This window comes from Lepidochelys olivacea (assembly GCF_965140295.1).
Source record: "Lepidochelys olivacea isolate rLepOli2 genome assembly, chromosome: 1".
NCBI lineage: Eukaryota > Metazoa > Chordata > Testudines > Cheloniidae > Lepidochelys > Lepidochelys olivacea.
The window spans coordinates 325820329-325844406 of NC_140411.1; the positions used below are offsets into that span (position 1 = coordinate 325820329).

Genomic DNA, 24078 nt, shown 5'->3' on the forward strand with positions numbered 1-24078 from the left:
GGGGGTGAGAGAACCTGGATTTGTGCAGGAAGTGGCCCAACTTGATTATCATGCACATTGTGTAGAGAGTTGTCACTTTGGATGGGCTATTACCAGCAGGAGAGTGAGTTTGTGTGTGGGGGGGTGGAGGGTGAGAAAACCTGGATTTGTGCTGGAAATGGCCCAACTTGATGATCACTTTAGATAAGCTATTACCAGCAGGACAGTGGGGTGGGAGGAGGTATTGTTTCATGTTCTCTGTGTGTATATAAAGTCTGCTGCAGTTTCCACGGTATGCATCCGATGAAGTGAGCTGTAGCTCACGAAAGCTCATGCTCAAATAAATTGGTTAGTCTCTAAGGTGCCACAAGTACTCCTTTTCTTTTTGCGAATACAGACTAACATGGCTGTTACTCTGAAATCTAAGTATAAAACCTGCTAAGGAGGGGAAAAGCATGAAAATAGTTAACTTCATTTTTCATTATATATATATTTTTTTATATAGCGTGTGTATGACTTTTTCTTGCCAACAGCATGCAAGTGCCATCCACAAGGGTCCCTGAGCTCCAGCTGCAGTCAACTTGGAGGCCAGTGTCAATGTAAACCTAATGTTGCGGGCCGCTGTTGTGACAGATGTTCTGCAGGAAGTTTTGGTTTTGGTTTCCATGGATGTTACTGTAAGTAGTAAACAGTGAACATTAAACAGTGGTTCATATAAAAGCAAACTGAATCTTTACCCATTCCTCCAAGTGAACCTCATTTGAGATTCAAAGAGCACAATTAGCTTTCCTCCCAACCCCCACTTCCATATGACTCTGCGCTTCCTGGCTCCCAGTGGCAATGGAAATGGAAGTGCTGAAAAAAGGATTGCTCTGATGGTAATTCCAGCCTGATTGGAAACAGACAATTCCAGAAGGCTTATTAGAAGGCTCTTCTCGTGTGATTCACAACCCACTTGTGCAGGCCAAAGAGGTTCAGGTAAGCTAATGCACACCAAATTTTCTGGGATTTCCAGCCACTGATGTGCATGAACCTACAGTGATAATATCAAAAATGTTACGCCTACAGCCCCTGCTGCACATCTAAGTGAAGCCACATCTCAGTCTTATGGCCTCAGATGGTGACCAGTTTCAGGAAAATACATTTAGAATTTAGCTGATCCTTAACATGGCATCTGCTTTTTCTTGTGTTTATCTAGCATGTGAGTGCCATCCTCAAGGCTCAGTGAGCACTATGTGTGATCAGCTGACAGGACAGTGTTCATGCCGCCGAGAGGTTGATGGTCGATGCTGCAATCGGTGCCTGGCTGGGTATTTTGGGTTTCCCAACTGTCGTCCGTGTCCATGTAATGGCTACACAGAGCTTTGTGACGCAGCGACTGGTGCATGTCTTAGCTGCCGTGGGTTTACAACTGGAAGTAGGTGTGAAAGGTATGCAAGGGCTGTCATCTAGAAAGTGTCTGAATGGTAGTGGATAGTTTGATATGCATCTTTGGGTGTGAGGCAGTGCCATGTCAAACCTTTAGAGCTGGGTAGCCAGAGAGTTGCAGTTGCTGGCCGAGAGCCCAGCTCTGAAGGCAGCAGCGGAAAAGTAAGGGTGGCAATACCATACCATGCCATGGTGCTGCTGGCGTCAATGCTGCCTTCAGAGCTGGCCTCTCATCCAGCAGCCACCGCCCTCCGGCAGTTCAGCTCTGAAGGCAGCGCTGCCGTCAGCAGCAGCACAGAAGTAAGGGTGGCAATACTGCAACCCTCCTGCAATAACTTTGCGATTCCCGCACAACCTTCTTTTGGGTCAGGACCCCTACAGTTACAACACTGAAATTTCAGATTTAAATATCTGAAATCATGAAATTTAAACTTTTAAAAATCCAATGACCATGAAATTGACCAAAATGAACCGTGAATTTGGTAGGGCCCTACCTATGAAGTTCTGTGTGCTACCTGCAGGGACCTGAGTATCTTTACTCCACTGAATTCAAGGGACGCAGCACCTGGTAGGAGGCGTGAAGCACCTCACAGGATTGACTCCTCAGTATCTTGATGCATGTGAAAAGTGCTGCATATATCTTAGAATTGTGAATCTTACCAATTATTAAAGGAAATTTTCCAAAACAATAATAATTCTCAATACTTGTTCTCTTACTTTGTGTTTGCAATAATCCTTGAGGCGCCTAAATGAACAGTTCTCTGTCTACTGGTTTATAGCTTTTCCATATGAATGACAAATTATTTCCCCCCTATGTTTCTAATAGGGCTGGAAATCGTTCTTCTTTTTGTCTGTTCTTGCAGCAACAGAAGTGATGTCAGTACAGCTTTGGTACAGTAATAGGGCTGGTTGGCTGATTAGTTTAGTTTGGCTGAGTCATCTCCTCTCATTCAGTTTAAGGAGAACTTCCCTTTGCATTCTATGGGGAGTTCTTCTAGAAAATGGTTTAGACAATAGGAACCTTAGGCTATGTTTTGAGTTCTGCTGGCCGACTAGCTGTCTTAGAAGTAGTAGAACAAAAATATGGTGGGTCCTTTATAAATAACAGTTACTCAATGCATCAGAGATCGTGTGGGAAATTTAAAATACATACATTTAGAAAATTTTACATTACCAATTAGATTAAAAGGGTCTCTGAGGAGGTGGATGATTGAGCCAGAACTATTTGGCAATGCCCCTTGAACATAAAATGAATAATTTGCTCCACGTTTGGGGAATACAGCAGTGTTTCTAATTCCTTTAATCTCTTCAAGCCTGGACACTTCTGTACCAAATAATGGGAGTGGCATCATATTAAGTGCTATCATATTTTAAAACATGGACTTGAATGAACCAAGCTATTGGCATGGACTGAGAGGTATATCTGTCAGGAGGATAGTTTAACGTGTCTCTGTGATGACTGTTTTGACAGGTGTGTCGATGGTTATTATGGAAATCCTCTCACAAGAGAGCCTTGTCGCCCATGTATGTGTCCAGAGTCCCCTGAAAGCAACAGATATTTTGCACATTCCTGTTACCAAGATCCTCACACTTTGCAATTAGTCTGCAATTGTCATGAGGGCTACTCAGGTATGAAACATATTGTTTAATTTTCAGCATATTACAGTTCTTAAGGAAAGATTGAAAAATTACAACTAATTCACACCCATCTGCTCAGCGACAGAGTGGAATAATGAAAATAAGGTACATAAATAAGGCTAGTGTCTGGTTTATTGGGACAAAGGGGGAAATCATGTAGTAACTGATCATCCAGCGACAGCAAATAGTACTACAAAATTAATGTTCCAACAAGGAACTAAGGAAACCAGAAGAAACCCAAGAAAACTGGACTCAGTGAAGCAATTAATTTATTTTTACTTTCATTTATTACTGATTAAACCTGTTGTCTGTCCTTCTATTAACTCCTTATGCATTAAAGCTCAGATTTGAGAAAGTGTGCTCCAAGATCGGCCGCTCAATCTGCGACTCTTCGGGCAGATCCTCAACTCGTGTAAATTGTCATAGCTCCACTGAAGTCAATAGAGCTATCACAGTTTATAATACCTGAGGATCTACCCCTTCACACCCCATTTTCAGTGGTGCTGAGCTAAAGTCAATGGGAGTTGCAGGTGCTCATCCTCTCGGAACTAAACAAGCCCTGGATACCCAAAAACTGAGGCACCCAAAGACTAAGTAGTGAACTGTTTTGAAAATGTTGGTTTAAAATGCTGCCCCATAAGAGAAAAGCTCTTTATACGTGAGTTTTGACCTGATCTCTCAATCACTGCAGAGTTTTTTCTTACTTCGAACTATTGTTTTGCAACTGGGTGGTTTTGTTCTGGGTTATTTTACATGTTGCTGTTTTGATAGCAACTTGACTCTATTTCTTAGTGTCAAATTAGTCTTAATCTCCAGGGGGGAAATGAAAGTGCTTTTCCACTGCTTTGTCCATCAGAATGAAACCAGCTTATTTTTGTGAGATAGAAAAAATTACCTTAAATGAACGCTTAAAACAGAAAATAAAGTTAGCTGGTGTTTCTATCCAAAGATCCTCAGGAAAAACATAGTTGATACTTTTTTCTTTCACCAGCTATTCCTAAAGGAGAAGGAGTCAGGTAGAAATGGCAGTGCTAGCCTTATTTCCTATTTGTAGCATGTATTTAAGACAAAACCTTTCGTTCTCAAAATATGCTGCCAACTTCTGACATAGTATCCACCTTTACTTAGTCAAAACTAAATAGCAAGACATGCAAACACTGTGTCAAATTCCATAATCTTTATTCAGGTCAAATGCCCTTTGCAGGCCTGATTAAACCCTGAAGGATTGTACTTGTTCTGACCAGTACTTATCCAGGGGACTTCTGCCATGAATAATTACTGCGGATCTGGTCGTACCTCAAAGATCTGCACTCAGTGAGAGATCTCCACAGTTAGTCACCTGTCTGCAATATCCCACTTCCTAAGAGCCTGTGAAAGGCTCTGGAGACTGTTATGGACCAAGACCAGGGAGTGGACAGGTGTTGGTTGGGACTGAGCCAGCCAGAGGTAAAGTGGAGTCACACTGGCCCCCAACCAGCCCATTAAGATTTCTGAGATAAAGTAATGTAGCCTCTTGGACAGCTGCAAGTAGGAGGGGCCCTGGAACTCCATTGCAGCTGTAATACCAGGGTGAGGAGGCCCAGAGCCAATAAAGAAACAGAGCCTATATGAGGATGGCCCTGGCTAAGTCACTCAGGAGCTGGAAGGATCATGGGGATCTGTTGGGTTCTGGGACAGATCTGTGGCTCATGCCATGAGTGTGGAAACCCCCTAGCTTCCCATTGGGTGTTTGGGGGGAAATCTCCTCAAAAAGATTCCTTCAGAATTTTCCAACTCCTAAAACCACTCTCATAGGGACTTCCTTGGTAAGAGATGTTGCGGTGGAGGAGGGAGGGAAAGGGCTGCACATTTCCAGCCTCTGGCCAATGTGGTACATATAATCTTAACCTACTGTACAACTAAAATGCAACAATGTCCAATTGGATGATATAAGGTTACTTGGGAAACTTGCATCTAAATCTAGGTTATCACAGGCAGTAGGAATTGTCAAACAGTTTTGTCAAAAAATGATTTCACTTGTGTTCCTAGCACTCAGCAATTGATTTTACCTTCCTTTCTGGCAGGCAATCGGTGTGATGAGTGCTCCAGTGGGTTCTATGGGAATCCAGGAAGACCAGGGGCTCAGTGTTTGCCATGTTCCTGCAATAATAATATCAATGTGATAGATCCAGGATCCTGTAACAAGGTTACAGGAGAATGCTTAAAATGTTTATACAACACACAGGGACCAAACTGCCAGTTCTGCAAACCAGGTCACTTTGGGTCAGCACTTCTTCAGAACTGCAGAAGTAAGTAAACAATTCAATTGCAAGTAGATATTATCACTAAGAACTAAGATCTGCCTTAAACAAATCATGGTGCACAGAGGGGTTGGTTTTTACAGAGCTAGTAAGACACATGATGGAAACTGGACAATTTATGTAATACTGTCTTCAAAGTGCTGAACAAAGACTCATTAATTGTGCCTGCACTGTCAGTTAAATTGCCATTCCTAGTCATTCTTCAAGAATTCCTCCCAGGGTATATGGCTCATATGAGAGAGTCCACTATGAAATGAGATGTAGTACAGTACTATGCTCTAAGAAAAGAAGCAAAAACTTGTTCCCTTCACAGAGAAATAAGAATTAAAGGTATTAAAATGCATTTTTAACATTCTCTTATTTTACCCAATATAATAACTGGCATTCTCTTTCCAGGGTGTACTTGCAATTTTTCAGGTGTGAACCCAGCAATATGTCCACCTGGAAATGGAGTTTGCCTGTGCAACCGAATGACTGGAGTATGCCCTTGCTTACCTAATGTAATAGGTTCTACCTGTGACCAGTGTGCTTCTGGCTACTGGAACATGTCTAATGGAATAGGATGTCAGTTCTGTGACTGTAACCCAAGAAACTCTCAAAGTAACCAGTGCAATCAGGCAAGATAACGACTCTGCTAGATGGGAGATGTAATGTTTGAAGTTACAGGGACATTTTGAAAGAATCTCTCATAAATTATCAAAATCTTTTGTTTTTCTCATTGTTAATAACAATTTCTTAGAAGTTTGAAGCTGTCACAAATTAATTTATCTTTTTTTTTTGTTTGGGTGCATCATACAATACATGCTGTTTTGTTATGGAGGGTTTGCTCATGAACAATGAGCTCTTTGCGTTCATGTATCTTCCTGAAATGGAGCACTGAAGCATTTTGTGTGGAAATGGCACACACAGATTATATGCCTTTATAATAAGGGGGAAGGGGGAAGAATTAGTCAAGTGTGTAAGGGGGAAGAATTAGTCAAATTTTGAACCCAACAGGCAAACTCGACAGTGTCCTTTTAAGTGTTTGTTTGCATGTGGTAGTAACTGAAGTCATGTTGTTGTAGCCACGTTGGTCCCAGGATATTAGAGAGATAAGCTGGTTGAGGTAATATTTTTGACAGAGGCCACTTCACTTTGAATGGTCTCTCACAATATGTTAACTACTTGTGCTAAACAATCCATTCCACCTCGCATTTTGCATCTGAAGAAGTGGATTTTTACCCACGAAAGCTTATGCCCAAATAAATCTGTTAGTCTTTAAGGTGCCACTGTACTCCTCCTTGCATTTTGCTGTGACACTGGGAGGACCTTTCGCAGAAGGTGATCCAATAAAAGATATTGCCTCACTCATCTTGTCTCTCAAACTGAAGTCATGTCATTGGTTTATATCTTATCATGAAATGAGTTGTGTTTTATCATATTTAATCTATATGTACTTCATAGGGCTCAGGGGGGTCTGGAAAAATCCAAAGTTTTTCCAAGGCTGAATCTGTGGTTGAAATTCTGATCCCTTTGAAATCAGTGGGAGTTTGGCCACTGACTTCTACGGCAATGGGATCTTATCCCATAGTTCTAACAAAAAGAATTTCAGATTTATTTTATAAGTGTTTTCTGTTTGTTTGTTCTTTAGTTTAATTGTTGGAATTGTAATTTTTCCTAGTCAAATTAGATCTTAACCTTTCGAAAGTTAGTACAGATTTCACCAGTTAATTTCACCAGGTTAATTTTATTGTTTTAATTCCAAAATATGTTTTCTGGGACAATTTGCATAGTGTAACCTTGAGCTTCTAAGTTACAGTTACTGTATCCCGAAACTGGGATCTAAAGATCAGTAGTTTAGCCTGGAAGGAATAAGAATTAGATGAAGCAAATTTTCTATATACAACAGAAAAACCCTGCCTTAGATGAGCTGAAAATAGCCAGGGGATAGCTGAGTTTAGGAACGTCTACCATTCATCTTCTCAGAGGTCAATAATGAGGTCTGGCACATGTGAAATCCTTCATCTCAGTAAACTAAGGGCATTTCCATGCATCCATTTTGCTTTCACTTCCATCTGTGTGATTTCCCAACTTTTAATCATATGTCACTAAGCAGCTGGAGCATGGTAATATTTTTTGGGAGATTTGAGTCAATCCTATAACTCATTCTGTTCTTAAAAAAAGCATGAGAACAATCCCACTACATCTTTTGTGCAGCTGTATGTCATAAATCACAGAGGAAAAAAATGTATCTATTGAATTAAATGTTTATTCAGTTGGCTCGTGCTATTTCTTCCAAATCATATTCCTGAGACAAAGTGGGTGAGATAATATCTTTTATTGGACCAGCTCCTGTTTACCACACTCACCTTGTGTCTCGAATATCCTGGGACCGACACAGCTACAGCAACACTGCATACATAATCATAGTACTGGCAGTTGTTTACTGAAGGCTGTCTTTGCAGTTCACAGGCCAATGTCCATGCAAACTAGGCTACAGTGGAAGACGTTGTGATGAATGTGAGGAAAATTACTTTGGCGATCCACGGATGTATTGTATTTGTAAGTATTATTAGGGGGGATGTAGTGTATCAGAAATCACAATATTTTCTGTAAATGTTAGACCTTCATCTGAATATAATAGACAAGACATACAAATAGAGAAATAGTTTTGATTTAGCTTTTTTTCTGGAATATGGATTAAAAACCATTACATAATATTTACCATGTTTGTCACCTGTAAGGTTATCATAGATTCATGGAAATTAGAGTTAGAAAAGACCTGTTAGATCACCAAGTCCATGTCTATGCAACTCCAGCATTGTTCTCTATGGTACATTTTACAGCATTTTGATTAGTCTAGTTTAAATGACCCATGAGATGTGGCATTTAGCCGTTCTCTAAGGAGATTATTGCCCAGCCTGACAGATCTCACTGTTAGATAATAATAGTATATAATGGTGCATAAAAGAAACCTGTCGTACAATGGTTCATAAACTTTTTCCCACTACAAACCCATCTTAGTGAATTATTTCTGTCCAGGATCCCAGACAGCATGGAGGACACAATTTTGTAGAGCAAAATGCATTGTGACCTCACACACTGTACATGTGAGGTCATACTGTGAGGAGCAAAATGGTGTCCTCTACACAGTAGGGGTTGCCACAACCCCATCTGCTGATGACGCAACCCCATTGGAGTCACGACCCACAGTTTGGGAACCACTGGTATAGCAATTATTTGTATAAAAACTGTGTTTTGCTTATTGTGATCAACATGGCAATAGTGTTTAGGACTAACTCCCTTAGGTGCCTTGAAAATCCTAGCCTAAATGGCCCAATACCAATTTGTCAGTAAATGGCAAAAAAATGTTTATTTGTATTGAATTGCATTATCTTTCATGTTTTACCCCTATAACTTAACTAACAACTAAAAGAAACAATGTCATGTTCCTGTCTCCCCCTGTAGCATGTATGTGTAACCAGGAAGGAACTCGCAACCCCAAGTGTGACAAAGAGACTGGAGCTTGCAACTGCCGCATTGGTGTCACTGGAAAGCTCTGTGATCAGTGTGGTCGAGGCTTCAAACAAGAATTTCCCATATGCTCTCGGTGTCACCTTTGTTTTGATCAGTGGGATAATGAAATTACTACCCTATCTCAAACTGTTCAGGGGTTCATGAGATTTGCTGCAAATCTAGAAGATAAAAGAGACACAATGCCCAGCTGTGATATGCGTTTCAAAGGCTTAGAAGATAAGATTTCTGAAATAGAAAGAATTTTAAAAACTCCTGTTCTTTCATTGGAGACATTCTTAAACATCAAGGATTTTCACGACTACATTCGGTAATATTTTCTCTTGTAGAACAGAAGGGCGTTATAAATGTCACTGAATTGGAAAAGCAATCCTCCACTGTACTTTAATAGTTGTGCAATGTATTTATAGTTCTGTTTGTGATCACCATGCAAATGCTGGATTGTCAATTAATGATCCTAAATCATCAATAGATTTATTATTGTGTATCCTATTAACAGCTCAAATCCTCAGCTGCATCACAGCACTGTCGGATGCAGTTGAGGAGAGGGGGGGCCAAGTTGGCTATAAAACACTTTTTCACTTCCCTGAACCCAAGGTCAGCTTCAGGCTGGTCCATCACACCAGCATAATTTAGAACAACTGCAGGTCTGCTCTGAGCTGTGCCCAGCTGGAGATTCAAGCAGTTCCAAACTTTAGGTGCTCAGAGAAACTGAACTTCCAGCTGACCAAAATCCTTTAAGATGCCCACAAAGCCTGCAATAGCCGTAAGAGCCTTTCAGTGAGCAAATACAAGCACCCCAGAGTCCTGGATTGCGTGTGCCTGAGACGCCGGGCTTGTCTACACTTACAGCCCTGCAGGGGCACTGCTGCACTGTTGCAGCTGCATCGCTGTAGTACTTAGGGAAGGCGCTACCTTCACCAACAGGAGGGCTTCTCCCATCTGCATAGGTACTCCACCTCCCTGAGAGGCCGTAGCTGCGTCGACAGGAGAAGCCCTCCCGTTGACATACTGCTGTCTACACCAGGAATTAGGTTGATGTAACTACGTCGCTCGGGCCCGTGGATTTTCCACACTCTTGGGCAATGTAGTTATACCGACATATGTTTGTAATGTAGACCAGGGCACAGACTTGCACATAATTCAAGTGCATGTATAAATCATGCCTTTGCCGTACACTTTCCCTGAAAAGCAGGGAGGCTTCTATACTCACAAGGGAGTCAGTATCTGAAGCTACATATAATAAATACATAGATTAATAACTGACTAATGTACAAGAGCATCACAGCATCAGGATGTTATGCTAATATATAAGTGAAACTAATGGGTATTGGTATCCCATCAGAATAATGGGAGAGGTGAAGCAATCATGTTGACAATCCAGTCAGAGCAAGGTGAGCACGAAGGGAGGAAAGGCTCCAGTGTAGCACGTCCTAAAACTTACAGTTAAAAACACTTCAGAAAGAAGCTCCAGGCTGGGAGGAAGCATTGGAAGAAGGAATGGGGCAGTGACTAAGGCTGAGTCTACACTACACAGCTTTTAGCGACACTGCTGTGTTGCTATAGCCGTGCCGCTAAAAGTCGTGCAGTGTAGCCGCTGTTTGTCAGCTCTCCTGCTGACAAAATCTTCTAGCCCCAATGAGCAGGGTTAGCTTTGTTGGCCGGAGAGCGCTCCTGATGACCAAAGCACTGTTCACATCGGTGCTTGAACGACAAACATTTTGTCTTTCAGAGGGGTTAAAAAAACACACACCCCTGAAAGACAAAAGTTTTGCCGACAATTGCCAGTGTAGACATAGCCTCAGGACCCATAACAGTCAGGAGATTCACTTGAAAAGACTTTAAGAGGCCTGGATTTAACACCCAGACTTTCAAAAAGCGTGTGATTGCAAAACTACAATGGCATGCTGCAAACAGGTATTTGCATGCACAAATAGAGTGGCTGAATGCCTAATTAGCCAATCAGATATGCATTCACCCACTCTGCACATGCAAATTCATATTTGAACATGTGAATCTGGGGGTTTGCCAGGCGTTTGGTGTTCAAACATTTTTGCGGGAGCATTGTCTGCATCCTTCACTGGCAATTTTTAACAAAATTCCATGATTTCAAGCATTTGAGGAATGGAAGATTGATAAATCTCCACAGCAGGTTTTATCATGACCAATCTGAGCTTGAAGCACGCAGAATGGCATCCTTTCAGAAAGTGTCAATAAAATTGGGAATGTAAATGCTGGCTTTTTTCACTTAGTCCTCTGACCTTCCTAATATGATGATGCCACAAGTGAATGTTTCCTTCTGGTCTAGGGTAAACAGTTGTCATCTAAAATAACATGTATCTCACTCCTAGATTAATAATAAATCTTGAATGATTACTGTACAATTGCACTTTGCTCCTGTAGACAAAAAGTTGCACAAATGGACCTATATCGCAATAAAATGGATGAATTTCCCAACCTGAATGGGATCATACATGACATTAGGAAAGAAGCTGACCAGCTATATGAAAGCCTGAAACAGAAAATACATCTATATCACAGTTTGAATAATTTGAGCCACAAAGGTAAGAAGACCAACAGCTAATCAAAATAAGAGAACATTTTTCATGACGTTTCACACAATTTTTCTCCAATTTATTTTGCATGGTTTTAAACCCTCAGATTTCAGCTTTCCATAACATCTCAAGAGTTTAAAAACTGCCATCATTTTTTCACATATCAACTTGCAAATCCACTTCTAGCTCAAAATTCCATGACTTCAAGCATTCAGAATTTAATACAGAAGTACCAGAGCAGCCATGTAAAAAGGCAGAAGAAGGCCTCAAAAGCCCCCTGATTTATAATGGGTTGGGAGTTAAGAGGACCTGGGTTCTGTTCCCTCCTCTAACATTGACTGGCCTTAGTAATATTTTGTAAAGAGCTCTATAAATGCAAACATTATTTAATTAAGAAGCAGGTCATATCAATAGCATACACTGTGGCCAAAAGGGCTAATGTGATCATTGTATGCATAAAGAAGGGCGTCGCGAGTAGGAAGGTTATACTACCTCTATATTTGGCAATGATGCAACCATTACTAGAATACCGTATCCAGTTCAGGTATCAACAAGTCAAGAAGGATGTTAATAAACTGAAGAGGGTTCAGAAAAGACATTTTGTATAGGGATAGACTCAAGGAGTTTCATCTATTTAGCAAAAAGAAAAGGAGTACTTGTGGCACCTTAGAGACTAACCAATTTATTTGAGCATGAGCTTTCGTGAGCTACAGCTCACTTCATCGGATGCATACCGTGGAAACTGCAGCAGACATAATATACACACAGAGAACATGAAACAATACCTCCTCCCACCCCACTGTCCTGCTGGTAATAGCTTATCTAAAGTGATCATCAAGTTGGGCCATTTCCAGCACAAATCCAGGTTTTCTCACCCTCCACCCCCCCACACACAAACTCACTCTCCTGCTGGTAATAGCCCATCCAAAGTGACAACTCTCTACACAATGTGCATGATAATCAAGGTGGGCCATGTCCAGCACAAATCCAGGCTTTCTCACCCACCCCCACTTTTCCCGGGGACACACACACACAAACTCACTCTCCTGCTGGCAATAACAAAGCCCGTTGCCAACTGTGCCCACATATCTACTCAGGGGACACCATCACAGGGCCTAATAACATCAGCCACACTATCAGAGGCTCGTTCACCTGCACATCCACCAATGTGATATATGCCATCATGTGCCAGCAATGCCCATCTGCCATTTACATTGGTCAAACTGGACAGTCTCCACGTAAAAGAATAAATGGACACAAATCAGATGTCAAGAATTATAACATTCATAAACCAGTCGGAGAACACTTCAATCTCTCTGGTCACGCAATCACAGACATGAAGGTCGCTATCTTAAAACAAAAAAACTTCAAATCCAGACTCCAGCGAGAAACTGCTGAATTGGAATTCATTTGCAAATTGGATACTATTAATTTAGGCTTAAATAGAGACTGGGAGTGGCTAAGTCATTATGCAAGGTAGCCTATTTCCCCTTGTTTTTTCCTACCCCCCCCCAGACGTTCTGGTTAAACTTGGATTTAAACTTGGAGAGTGGTCAGTTTGGATGAGCTATTGCCAGCAGGAGAGTGAGTTTGTGTGTGTGTGTGTGTGTCCCCGGGAAAAGGGGGGGGTGGGTGAGAAAGCCTGGATTTGTGCTGGACATGGCCCACCTTGATTACCATGCACATTGTAGGGAGAGTGGTCACTTTGGATGAGCTATTACCAGCAGGAGAGTGAGTTTGTGTGTGTGTGTGTTTTTGGAGGGGGGTAGGGGGTGAGAGAACCTGGATTTGTGCAGGAAATGGCCCACCTTGATTATCATGCACATTGTGTAGAGAGTTGTCACTTTGGATGGGCTATTACCAGCGGGAGAGTGAGTTTGTGTGTGGGGGGGTGGAGGGTGAGAAAACCTGGATTTGTGCTGGAAATGGCCCAACTTGATGATCACTTTAGATAAGCTATTACCAGCAGGACAGTGGGGTGGGAGGAGGTATTGTTTCATGTTCTCTGTGTGTATATAAAGTCTGCTGCAGTTTCCACGGTATGCATCCGATGAAGTGAGCTTTAGCTCATGAAAGCTCATGCTCAGATAAATTGGTTAGTCTCTAAGGTGCCACAAGTACTCCTTTTCTTTTTGTGAATACAGACTAACACGGCTGTTACTCTGAAACTCATCTATTTAGCTTACCAAAAAGAAAGTTAAGGGGTAACTTGAAGTCTAGAAGTACCTACCTGAAGTACAAAAATTTGATAGAGGGTTCTTCAGTCTAGCAGACAAAGGTAAAACAAGATTCAATGGCTGAAAGTTGAATCTATATACATTCAGATTGGAAATAAGGTGAACATTTTAAACAGTGAAGTTAATTAACCATTGGAACAACTTACCAAGGCTTGTGGTGGTTTTTCTAACCATGGCAATTTTAAAATCAAGATTGGATGTTTTTTTCTAAAAGATCTGCTCTAGGAAGTATTTTGGGGAAGTTCTATGGCCTGACTTCCCATATAACATAGACTTGATGATCACAGTGATCCCTTTGGCCTTGGAATCTGAATCTGAATATTCTCACAATATACATCTGGGGAAAACAGAGCTCAGAGTGGTGAAGTGCCTTGCTTAACATCACAGAAAATTGCAGTTTTAGAACAAGGTTCCTGTTCGCACTGCATTCTTAAGTGAATTATGCTTAATATTAACGCATGCTAAGTAGAATCTCCATCAGCTGGTAGGAGTAGCAGGAATGATATCCTCATAGGCCAGCTTCTAGAGAATGAGGCAGAAACACTGAGCAGATGTTAGTCCATCCATTAAGAGCAGTGGAGTACATACAGTACAAACCACCCTACTGATTGATCAAAACAAATAATGCTCAAGACAAGAAAGATCTTGGATTCTGGAAGCCTATGGCTGGAATGTCAAACACCATACAATACAATAAAGAACCTAACTCTTATTTCTATAATACTGTCAGAAAGATGTAAATTGATTCCAGCCTATAGAATATGTGTACATTCAAAGTGGGCTTGCTGTTGTTGTTGTTTTATTAATGTGCTCAGTGCTTACATAAAGCAAAATACCAGCACTTCTCTAAATTCAAAGTTTCTTGCTGTTTTATTTCAATAAGAATAAAATGGAGCTAAATAAGATTAAAAGAATGAAACAGAGGATGAAAGATAAAGCTGAAAGAAAGAAGGAAGGAAAGAAAACGACTAATTGTAGATGATCCACTCTGCCACACCCCTTTGTGCCTGACTCCTCCATTCAGGCTGGTGCACTAGTGTTTCAGCACAGCATGGTGCTATTCCCACACTGATCACTTCCTGCTCAGATTTTCTCAAAGCAATCCATAAAGCTGGAGAAACCTATTCAGAGCAGGGCTAAGAAAGAACATCTTATGCAAAGTGGTAAGCAGGTCACTGATTTATGTACCTTGGTAGCTTAACCCATTGATGCCGTTTGGTCAGCTTCAGAGGCCTTTTCATACTTTCAACCTTTTGGAGACCAACAGTCAGACATTCATATATAACACCCATAATTGAGGTCTCTGGTTTATACTACATACGGAGTCATGGCCCTATGCAGCCATTAGCCCTGCCACCAAGTATCTGACAGCTCCAACAATAAGCACTGCCACCGGGCTGCCAGTTCTCTCGTGAGCCTTCCTCCCTGTTCAGTTTGTTTTTTCTTTCCCTGCATCTATCCTCAGTTTGGTGCCAGCACCACGTCAGAATTGTTTCCCTTTGGTGTGATGTCGGTCTGGTGAGGTTAGAAAGCCTGAGCCATGGGTGGGGAATGGAACCCCACACATCTGTCTTTGCATAAGACCCTGAAAAACAGAGCGTCAGTAGTGCATAGATCTCCTCCTAAGTATTTGTTTGGCTAGCAGTCTAGAGCATGTCAATATTATAGTGGTTAATTAAAGTTGCTGGAAAGACACAAACATCAATGTCCTTAAAATGAATATTCACAATTGATGCATACTCATTAAATTAACTTTCCAGCTCCGGCTTTGCAGCTTGATTCAAAACCTGTTGAAGTCAAAAGTTTCATTAACTTCAGTCAGCTTTGGATCAGGCCTCTAGTATCCAGCTGAGGCCTGGTCTACACTAGAAAATTAGGTCAGCATAACTTCCTTCTCAGGAGTGTAAAAAATTCACACCCCTGAGCGGCGTAGTTAAGGCAGCCTAAATCCCTGCAGACAGCACTAGCTTGATGGAAGAATTCTTCCATTGGCCTAGCTACTCAGGGAGGTGGATCATTTACACCAATGGGAGAATCTCTCCCATCAGCGTAGGTAGTATCTATAGCGCTACAAAGGTGTGGTTGCAGCAGCGCAGCTATGCAGCTGTAGCTTTTTAAGTGTAGACAAGCCCTGTATTTGGTTACGAAAATAGAAACCTATGATATGCAATGACCTATAAATAATATCTCATTGCAATGAAGCCACTTGAGTCTCTACTCCCTGCACACGCTAACAGGGTGGGAGAACACAGTGCAAGCTGTAGTTTTTATGAAACTTTTACAACTTTTTCTTTACATTTTAAGTTTTGCAAAATGTGTTGAGTTTCAGAAAAAATTTCCTTTAAACTATTGTGTTTCAATACAAATTTGAGAGCTTAAGATAAGGAAACAAGAAAGGTTCTTTCTTGAAAGCATTTCTTCTCTTGTTTATGGGATTAACAGGGGAATAAAAAAAATGTAAGAATGCATCAAATCTAAAATTGCATTTTTCCAAAACCACATGAAACCCCAGAAATTTCAATCTCTGTTCTACATTTATGTCCCAATTCAGTAAAGCACCTCTTTAACTTTTAAGTGCTATGATGAATAGGGATAGGATTAAGTGCTTTACTGAATTGTGATAATAGAAATGACCATTTTTAGGGGTTTTTCAATTGGCAAAATTAATTCTCCCATCCCATCCTCAAAATAGCAGAACATAAGAACTGCCATACTGTGTCAGACCAGTGGTCCATCTAACCCTGTATCCTGTCTTCTGACAGTGACTGGTGGCAGAAGTGACTGGATGCTCCATCTAGTCAATAATTCCATCAGCTGATGAGCCCTTGATACAAGTAAATAGCTGTCTGAGTCATTAATCAGAACCCGTTCATACACCGGAATCTTTATTTGTCTGCCCCATATCTTGGACATCCAAAAACGATGTGGGAACCATCCCTGTTGTATCTGTTTTTAGGCTTTCAATAGCTAGAGCTCTAAAATAAAAACTCCATAGCTGGCTGAATAAAGGATTCACAAACCTGACAGAAAATCACAATCCCTGGCTTACCCAGCTTAATTTCCTTTCTCATGCAGAGTCAAGAACCAGCTGACAACCTAGCAAAGCTACTGCCACTCATCATGTATCAAGAATGTATTTGTTAGATACAGTAAAATATGGTCTGCCTCTCATATTAAATGCTATTTCTCTTCATGTAGATTCCTTCAGCAACATCAGGAAGTATTACCAAATGTCATCATTTGCTGTAGAGAAAATCAGTGGAGCAATCCCCATCATAAGATATTCAGAAAACACCAGGGATGGCATACTTGCCATGTTAGGCAATCGAACCTCAAAAGAAAACTATACCTTGGAGCAGCTCAGAATATTCAAGATTCCAGATATCCAAAAACTGAATGAAAAGGTAAAATGCTATGGATTTTATTTTTAAAAGGGAGATAAATAAAATACTTACTTTTGCTGTTGCCAATCAGTAACACTAATATACACTCTTTTTTCTTTCTTTCTTTCTTTCTTTTTTTTTTTTTTGTGAAGGAATGTTTGCAATACTTTTAAATCTGGAAAAGGAAATCTCAGGGTATGTCTACACTGCAATTAGAGACCCGTGGCTGGCCTGTGCCAGCTGACAGGCTCACAGGACTCCGGCTGCGGGGCTGTTTTATTGCAGCATAGATTTCTGGGCTCAGGCAGAAGCCCAGGCTCTAAGATCCTGTGAAGTGAGAGGGATCTTGGGGATGAGGTCTTAAAAACAGAGGTACTGTCTGCTCTGTATGGACACTAAGGCCCTGTCTAAAGGTCATATGAGATAAAGCCATGTGAAAGAACCTGGTTACAATTCTGTTGTCTAGCCTGGTTACAAGCATGGTTCAGTTTGGAACACAGATTGGATCTTAACCATGTTTTATAACTCAGTTAGACCTATGGTTTCATGGTTAGGCCATGGCTTTACTCACATAGTTAAGGTTCAGCCTACACTTCAGATGTGAACCACAGATGTAACCAGGCGAGGGGATGAGCCAGCTCTAACTGCATTCCTTGACATGACTACATTTATACTGTACACAGAGCCTCAGCATCCCACAGCACTTTTTGTAAGACTAACTGTTTTCACTGTTGTCATTGTCCAGAAGGTTCCCCCACTTCATCAACTATTATATAGTGTGTGTCAGCTGGCTCACTGCCCACTATCCCAGAGGTGCCTCCCTCTCAGTCGCGTTGTATTTTGTGAAGTATTTTCGGATCCTTTAGGAGAAAAGTGCCATTATAAATGTCAAATATTCTTCCTTGCTCCAGTATTACATTTCAGAATCCTGAAAAGCTCAACACGTGTTGCTTCTTGCCATTAACGTGCTTTTATTGCAGAGTTGTGGGCTACCAGGAAACCTGCCGTGTGTTATAACAGCTTGTGGGGGAGCTTTATGTCGAAATAGCAATGGAAATGAACAATGTGGTGGCCCAAACTGTAATGGAACTCTTCCTCTTTCTACAAACACAGTCAAGAAAGCTGAAGAAACAGACATGCTGTTAAATAATTTGACCAGACACCTACAAGAGTCTGAAAATCAGGTGCTGTATAACCGAATCTAGTGTATTCTGAGGAATAATTTGGCAGCCAAATGTGATGCAGGAATTAAGACAAAGAATCTGACTAATCCAAACGGTCATGTCCAGAAGGTAATTGCACAATTTATTATAAAAGGGACAGTGTCAAAATTAGAGAGACAAGGTACATCAGGTAATATCTTTTATGGAACCAAATACTGTTGGAGAATGAGGCAAGCTTTTGAGCTACACAGAGCTTTTCTTCAGGTCTGGGAAAGGCACTCCAAGTGTCCCAGCTAAATACAAAGTGAAACAGATTGTTTAGCATAAGGAGTTAACACATATTGTGAAAGAGGATTCAGAGTGGACCATTAAAACCTTTGCAGGCGTAGAACAAAAAAAGGGGAGGGTAAATGGTTTACAGATTGTTATAATAAGCCGTCTTTATTAAGACCATGATTTTTCATTTCAGAGTGGTAGCTATGTTAGTCTGTATCAGCAAAAAGAACTTTTAGTGTCTAGCATAGTTATGATTTTAAGCTCCGAGTCTCATGCTATGAAGGTTTCCTTTGAGGCCAAGGACTGAGAGGTCAGATATAAAGTGACTACTTTGTGACAAGTGTTCCCTCACAAGTGGTGCAGTGTTTTTGTGTTTTATCATTTTTCTGTGTGACTGTCTAGTTTCACCCACGTAGTTGTTATTAGGGCATTTAATCCACTGGATGAGGTATACCACACGTTGTGATAGGCATATGTAGGACCTATAGATCGTGAAAGGTGTTTTGTGGGGGGTTTTGATCGTTATAGCAATGGAGAGATGTCTGCAGGTTTTGCATCTGTTGTTATGGCAGGCTCTGGTGCTGCTCTGAGTTGGTGGGTCCTGGTCTGTGGGGAGCTTCCTTCTGATGATGAGATTGTTGAGGTTGGGGGGATGTTTGAAGGCCAGAAGAGGAGATGGGAAAGATTGATTTCAGGATGTGGTCCCAGTCGAATATGGGTTGTAATTATTTAATAATATACCATCTGGGTTCCAGTGTGGGGTGGAAGGTGATAACTAGGTGTGTGTGTGTGTGCGTGCGTGTGTTTGATCAAAAGTTGTTGTTGTTTTTTTCTGTATTGAAGCAGGTTCTTTTGCGGTATTTGAGTGGCCCATTCTTGAAGCGATCTACTTGTCTTGTGGAGTGTCCTTATATGGTGAAGGCAATTTTAAGTGTGCTAAGATCTGTATCCTGGACTTCCTCCTAGGAGCATATTCTGTGGTATCTGAGGGCATGGCTGTAGATGACAGATTTCTTGGGGTGGTTACTGGATCTTTGAAGGTAGGCATGGTGGTCCATGAGGTTCTTGTATACAGTTGTCTGTAGAGTTCCATTGTTGAAGCTGATTGTAGTGTCCAGGAAGTTGATGCTGATGCAGGAGTGTTTGAGAGAGTGTTGGATGGATGGGTGGTGGTTGTTAAAGTTGTGGTGGAAACCTGAAGGAGTTAGGTCATCTGTCCAAAGGATGAAAATAGCATTGATGTATCTTAGGTATATCACAGGGTTCATGGTGTTTTCAGAAATTCTTCCTCAAGGTGACCCTTTTGGGGAGCCATCCTAGTACCCATGGCTGTTCCCATGGTTTGGACACAGTATTTGTTGTTGAATGTGAAATTGTTATGGGTGAGGATGAAATGGATGGGTTTAGTGACGTGTTTGGGGTGGATAGCTGAGTGTTGTCCGTTGTTTGTAGATATTTGAAGGAGGCAGTGATGCATGTTGTCATTGCGAGGGATGTTGCTTTGTAGGGAAGTGACATCCATGGTGGCAATGATGGTATTTGGAGGGAGACTGTTAATGTTGCAGAGGTTCTGGAGGAAGTCAGTTGTGTTCTGGAGGAAGCTGGCCCTTTGTGTGGTGAGTGGTTTGAGGATGATCTGATGAGTCCTGAGATTCCTTCAGTAAGAGTGCCAGGGCCAGATATGATGTTTGTATATCTCGGCAAGCATTAGCAGGTCCCTGGGGTGTGGTCATGGGGGATGAAGTTTGTAGAGTTTCTTTTGGATTTGTTTAGGAAAAGATTTGGTGATATCTTCACACACAAATGTAAATTGTGCTGTGGGATGGTCTTTGAGTTCTTTATAGTAGATGGTGTTGGAGAGTTGTCAGTCGGCCTCTTTAACGTAGTCATCATGGTTGGGAACTACAGTGGTGCCTTTGGCACATCACATCTACCACAATCTCTCCACTGTCAGGAGGACAGCTATGCAGTCCCTGAAATCCAACCACCAGATAGTGATCAAATCAGCAGACACTAAATTTATGATTTATTAGAACAATCTGTAACCCAATAACTCCCCTTTTTTGTCCTATGACTGCAGAGCTGTTAATGGGCCACTTTACTCTGAATGAGCTCTCACAATATGTGTTCATTAGTTATGTAAAACAATCTGTTCCACCTTGTATTTAGCTGTGAAACTCTGAATACCTTTCCCAGCCATGAACAAGAGCTCTGTGTAGCTTGAAAGCTTGTCTCTCTCACCAACATAAGTTGGTCCAATAAAAGATATCACCTCACCCACCTTGTCTCTCTAATATTCTGGGGCCAACATCTGCCCACAATACTACAAACAGTGGCAAAAATGTTGATGTGCTGTCATTGTCTTCTAAAGTGAACATCTACCTCTTTTTTGTCCCAATGTGCCTTTTTACATCAAGGAAGAAATGTCATCTAGTGGCTAAAGCACAGGACTGGGAGTCAGGAAAGCTAAATTATATTCCTGCCTGTGCCACAGACTTGACAGGTGACCTTGCAAGACATTGGTCCTGATCCTGCCAAGACTTAACCACTTGCTTAACATTATGCACCTGAATAAGTCCCACTGCATGCTCATTGATATCAATGGGATTCCTCATGTGTATAAAGTTAATTTAAGTTCACAAGTAATTTTTTTAAAAAAGCCATTCTCTGAAGGCACACTTTTTTTAAATAGTTTGTCTTTCACTTTTAAAAATGTCTTTACAAATATGAAGTGTTCTGTTCCTGTCATGTTTTATAAGGATCTCTTCAGTTGCCAGGTCTCCCTTGCTAACTATGCAACAAAACAGTGAAAATGACTATACATAAAATCCTGTTAAATGCACAGTAAACAAAGTGGAAAAATATTAAAAATTTGTTCTCGTTACTAGTTTCTTTCAATCCTGATAATCTTAGGTGATACTTGTGACAATAATAGGTCCAACATTTTCAGACAGAAACTTGATTTTTCAGGTTGACAATGTCCCTTTAACCTCTCTGGGCCTCGGTTTCCTCATTATAAAATACAGGTGATATTTACAGTACCTTACAGGGAAATTGTGAGGATTAATTAATCTGTTTGAAACACGTGTGAAGCATTCTCTCCCTGGATTATGGAGAACCAGTACATAGAAGTTTCACCTAAACACAGTATGGCCTCCAGCGAAACAAACACCTGTTTTGCTGTTTAAAAAACTGTTGAAATATAGCTAATTAAAATAAAACCGTCAACTGGGGCCTGGTCTTCAGTAGGAAATTAGATTGGTATCGCTACCTTGTCAGAGGTGTGAAAAATACACAGCCCTAAGCAATGCAGTTAAACCAACCTAAATACAGCACTAGGTTGAGGAGAGAATGATCCCATTGACCCAGCTACTGCCGTTCGGGGAGGTAGAGTAACTACCCTGACAGGAGAATCTCTCCCATTAGCGGTGTAGGTAGCGTCTTCACTGAAGTGCTACAGTGGTACAGTTGCACTGCTGCAGCATTTTAAGATTAGACCAGCCCTAAATGATTATGAATGTAGTATTGATGGAAACATTCAACTTTTAAAGGCATATTTCAAACCTACTGGCCTTGGCACCATCCTTTATGTAATAATTTTAATAATAAATGTAACAATGTTACATTTTACACTGATTCCAAGCAGAAATGGGGGGTGTAGCTGCAATTATTAGATATTCCTCTCCCTCAGCCTGAATGTCCATATCATTTTAAGAGTGAGTGAAGTGCAGCATCTCGGTTTTTAACCGTGGACACTTTTTGCCCTCAAAACAATAATTGTTTAACAGTCTTTGAAAATGGAAGGAATATGTTATGTCGTCTTTGGTGAAGGTCCAAATGAAGTCAATGCTATAACGCCCACTCAGTTTAACAGGCCAAGAAGCTGGGCCGAAGTCTTTTATAAGTATTGTTTTAATATATCCCGATGGGAGCCAAGCTTGCCAAAGAATGACATTTAAACCCTAGAAAGGATAACACTATATTTTAAAATATTTCCAGATTGAAAGCATCAGAAAAATGGCAGAAGAGACCAAGACAAAAGGCTCACGGTTACACGGGAAACTAGAGAAAGCTAAGAATCAAACTGAAATTGACAGGGAGGACGCAAAGGAGTTCATCAGAAAAGTTAAAGACTTTTTGTTAGGTAAATATGCATGGAAAGTTCTTCTTTGTATCCTGCTTCCTGTATTTCAGTATCATATGGCATTTACCTCTCTGCTCTGTAACGTGATGCCTCAGCCTGGGCACCCCCAAAATGCACTGGCATTTTCAGCTTTAAGAGCCACACTGCACACGTCTGATTTGCTGTCTAGACTTGAATCGATCAATCTCTTTCAGTGATGCTGTTTAACACAGCTCTCCCTCCTATGGCATATCAGTATGTTGGACTATTTCCCTGAGATCTATTAAATCCCAACCCTGTGACGACTTATTAATGGGCTTAATGTTAAGCATGTGGATGCAAGTGGTCCAGATGGTTACTGCCTTACACAACTAACTGTTGGTCCAGTCATGCCCACAAGCTCCAGAGCATTTCCCACGTGGAAGGTTCTCTATGGGGAGCCACACGTAGGAAGTGACCACATAGGCAGGGCTGCCAGCTGAAGGCAAAAGGCACATTCAGCCTTCCCCCACTAGTCCTGCAGAAATCAGGACACAAAGTGATACATTCCCCCAGCCCTGAATAGGCTGGCAGAAGGTGACAATGAGGATGGCTTGGGTGGGGTGGGGAGGATCCACATTTATGCAGCTCTAACAGTCATAAGTGGGGCAGAGCATCTGCAACTCCAGTCTACAAGCATGGGGCCTTCTCTGCTCTGCATCCTCACCCCCTGGGAGTTGCATTTCATCTCCCACTCTTCTGCACTTCACCTGCATAAAGCCCAGCGACCCCCTAACAATGCAGTTTTCCATGCTCACTAAGAGGCACCAGGTTGACTGTTGCATGGTAGGGAGGGAACTGGGGACTTTCCTCTCACCCCTCCCTTGACCTGCTTCCTCTCCTTTTTTAAAAATAGCTAGGACAGTGAACACACCAAATCAGTGTTGCCAGCCCTTGTGAATCTCACAATATTTGTGTTCTTAGAGCCCTAGACCTGGAGTCAAGTGATTACAGCAGAATCTCTGCTTTCATTTTAAAATAAAGTTTCCAGCCCTCATCGCTGTGGAAAAAAAATTAATCCTAAAGGTTCAAAAAACAAACAAACAAACAAACCCAGAAGGCAAGTAAAAAACCCCAGCTTTATTGATTTCTCAAGATTTTTAAGCCAGTCTTGTGGTTTTGATGGCTTGACTTATGATTTTTGAACATTTGGGGTTGGCAATCCAGTAGCATCCAGTCCACTGTGGTGGAGTGACAGCTGGGAACAGAGTTCTCCTTTGTAATGAGATAATTAAGTTACTTTATCAAAAATAAAGGCAAAACTGTGCATAAGTCCTAGTGATTCATAGATTTTGTTTACTTGATAGCAACGGTGAATGAATCATTTATAATTGGTTTTACTCACAAATTAAAAAGGCAGGAAATACAACAGTTAAGGTGCCTATGGCAATGTTAACTCAGCCACACTGAGCATTGCCATGTGTACTAGCTTTTGTTTCTGTTC

The 24078-nt window shown here is 41.2% G+C and overlaps 1 protein-coding gene across 1 annotated transcript in view; it reads left to right on the plus strand.

Moving 5' to 3' along the window:
* The window catches only part of LAMB4 (laminin subunit beta 4), a gene marked incomplete at its 5' end in the record, with an annotated part of 84682 nt that overhangs the window by 55052 nt on the left and 5552 nt on the right, over nt 1–24078 (plus strand). The window contains 11 exons of the mRNA XM_084635948.1: nt 513–656; nt 1178–1409; nt 2879–3036; nt 5109–5333; nt 5742–5962; nt 7790–7886; nt 8793–9168; nt 11262–11422; nt 16849–17054; nt 18014–18217; nt 22472–22616. Of these exons, the coding sequence (XP_084492074.1) occupies nt 513–656; nt 1178–1409; nt 2879–3036; nt 5109–5333; nt 5742–5962; nt 7790–7886; nt 8793–9168; nt 11262–11422; nt 16849–17054; nt 18014–18217; nt 22472–22616 (2169 nt within the window). The remainder of the gene's footprint in view (nt 1–512; nt 657–1177; nt 1410–2878; nt 3037–5108; nt 5334–5741; nt 5963–7789; nt 7887–8792; nt 9169–11261; nt 11423–16848; nt 17055–18013; nt 18218–22471; nt 22617–24078) is intronic.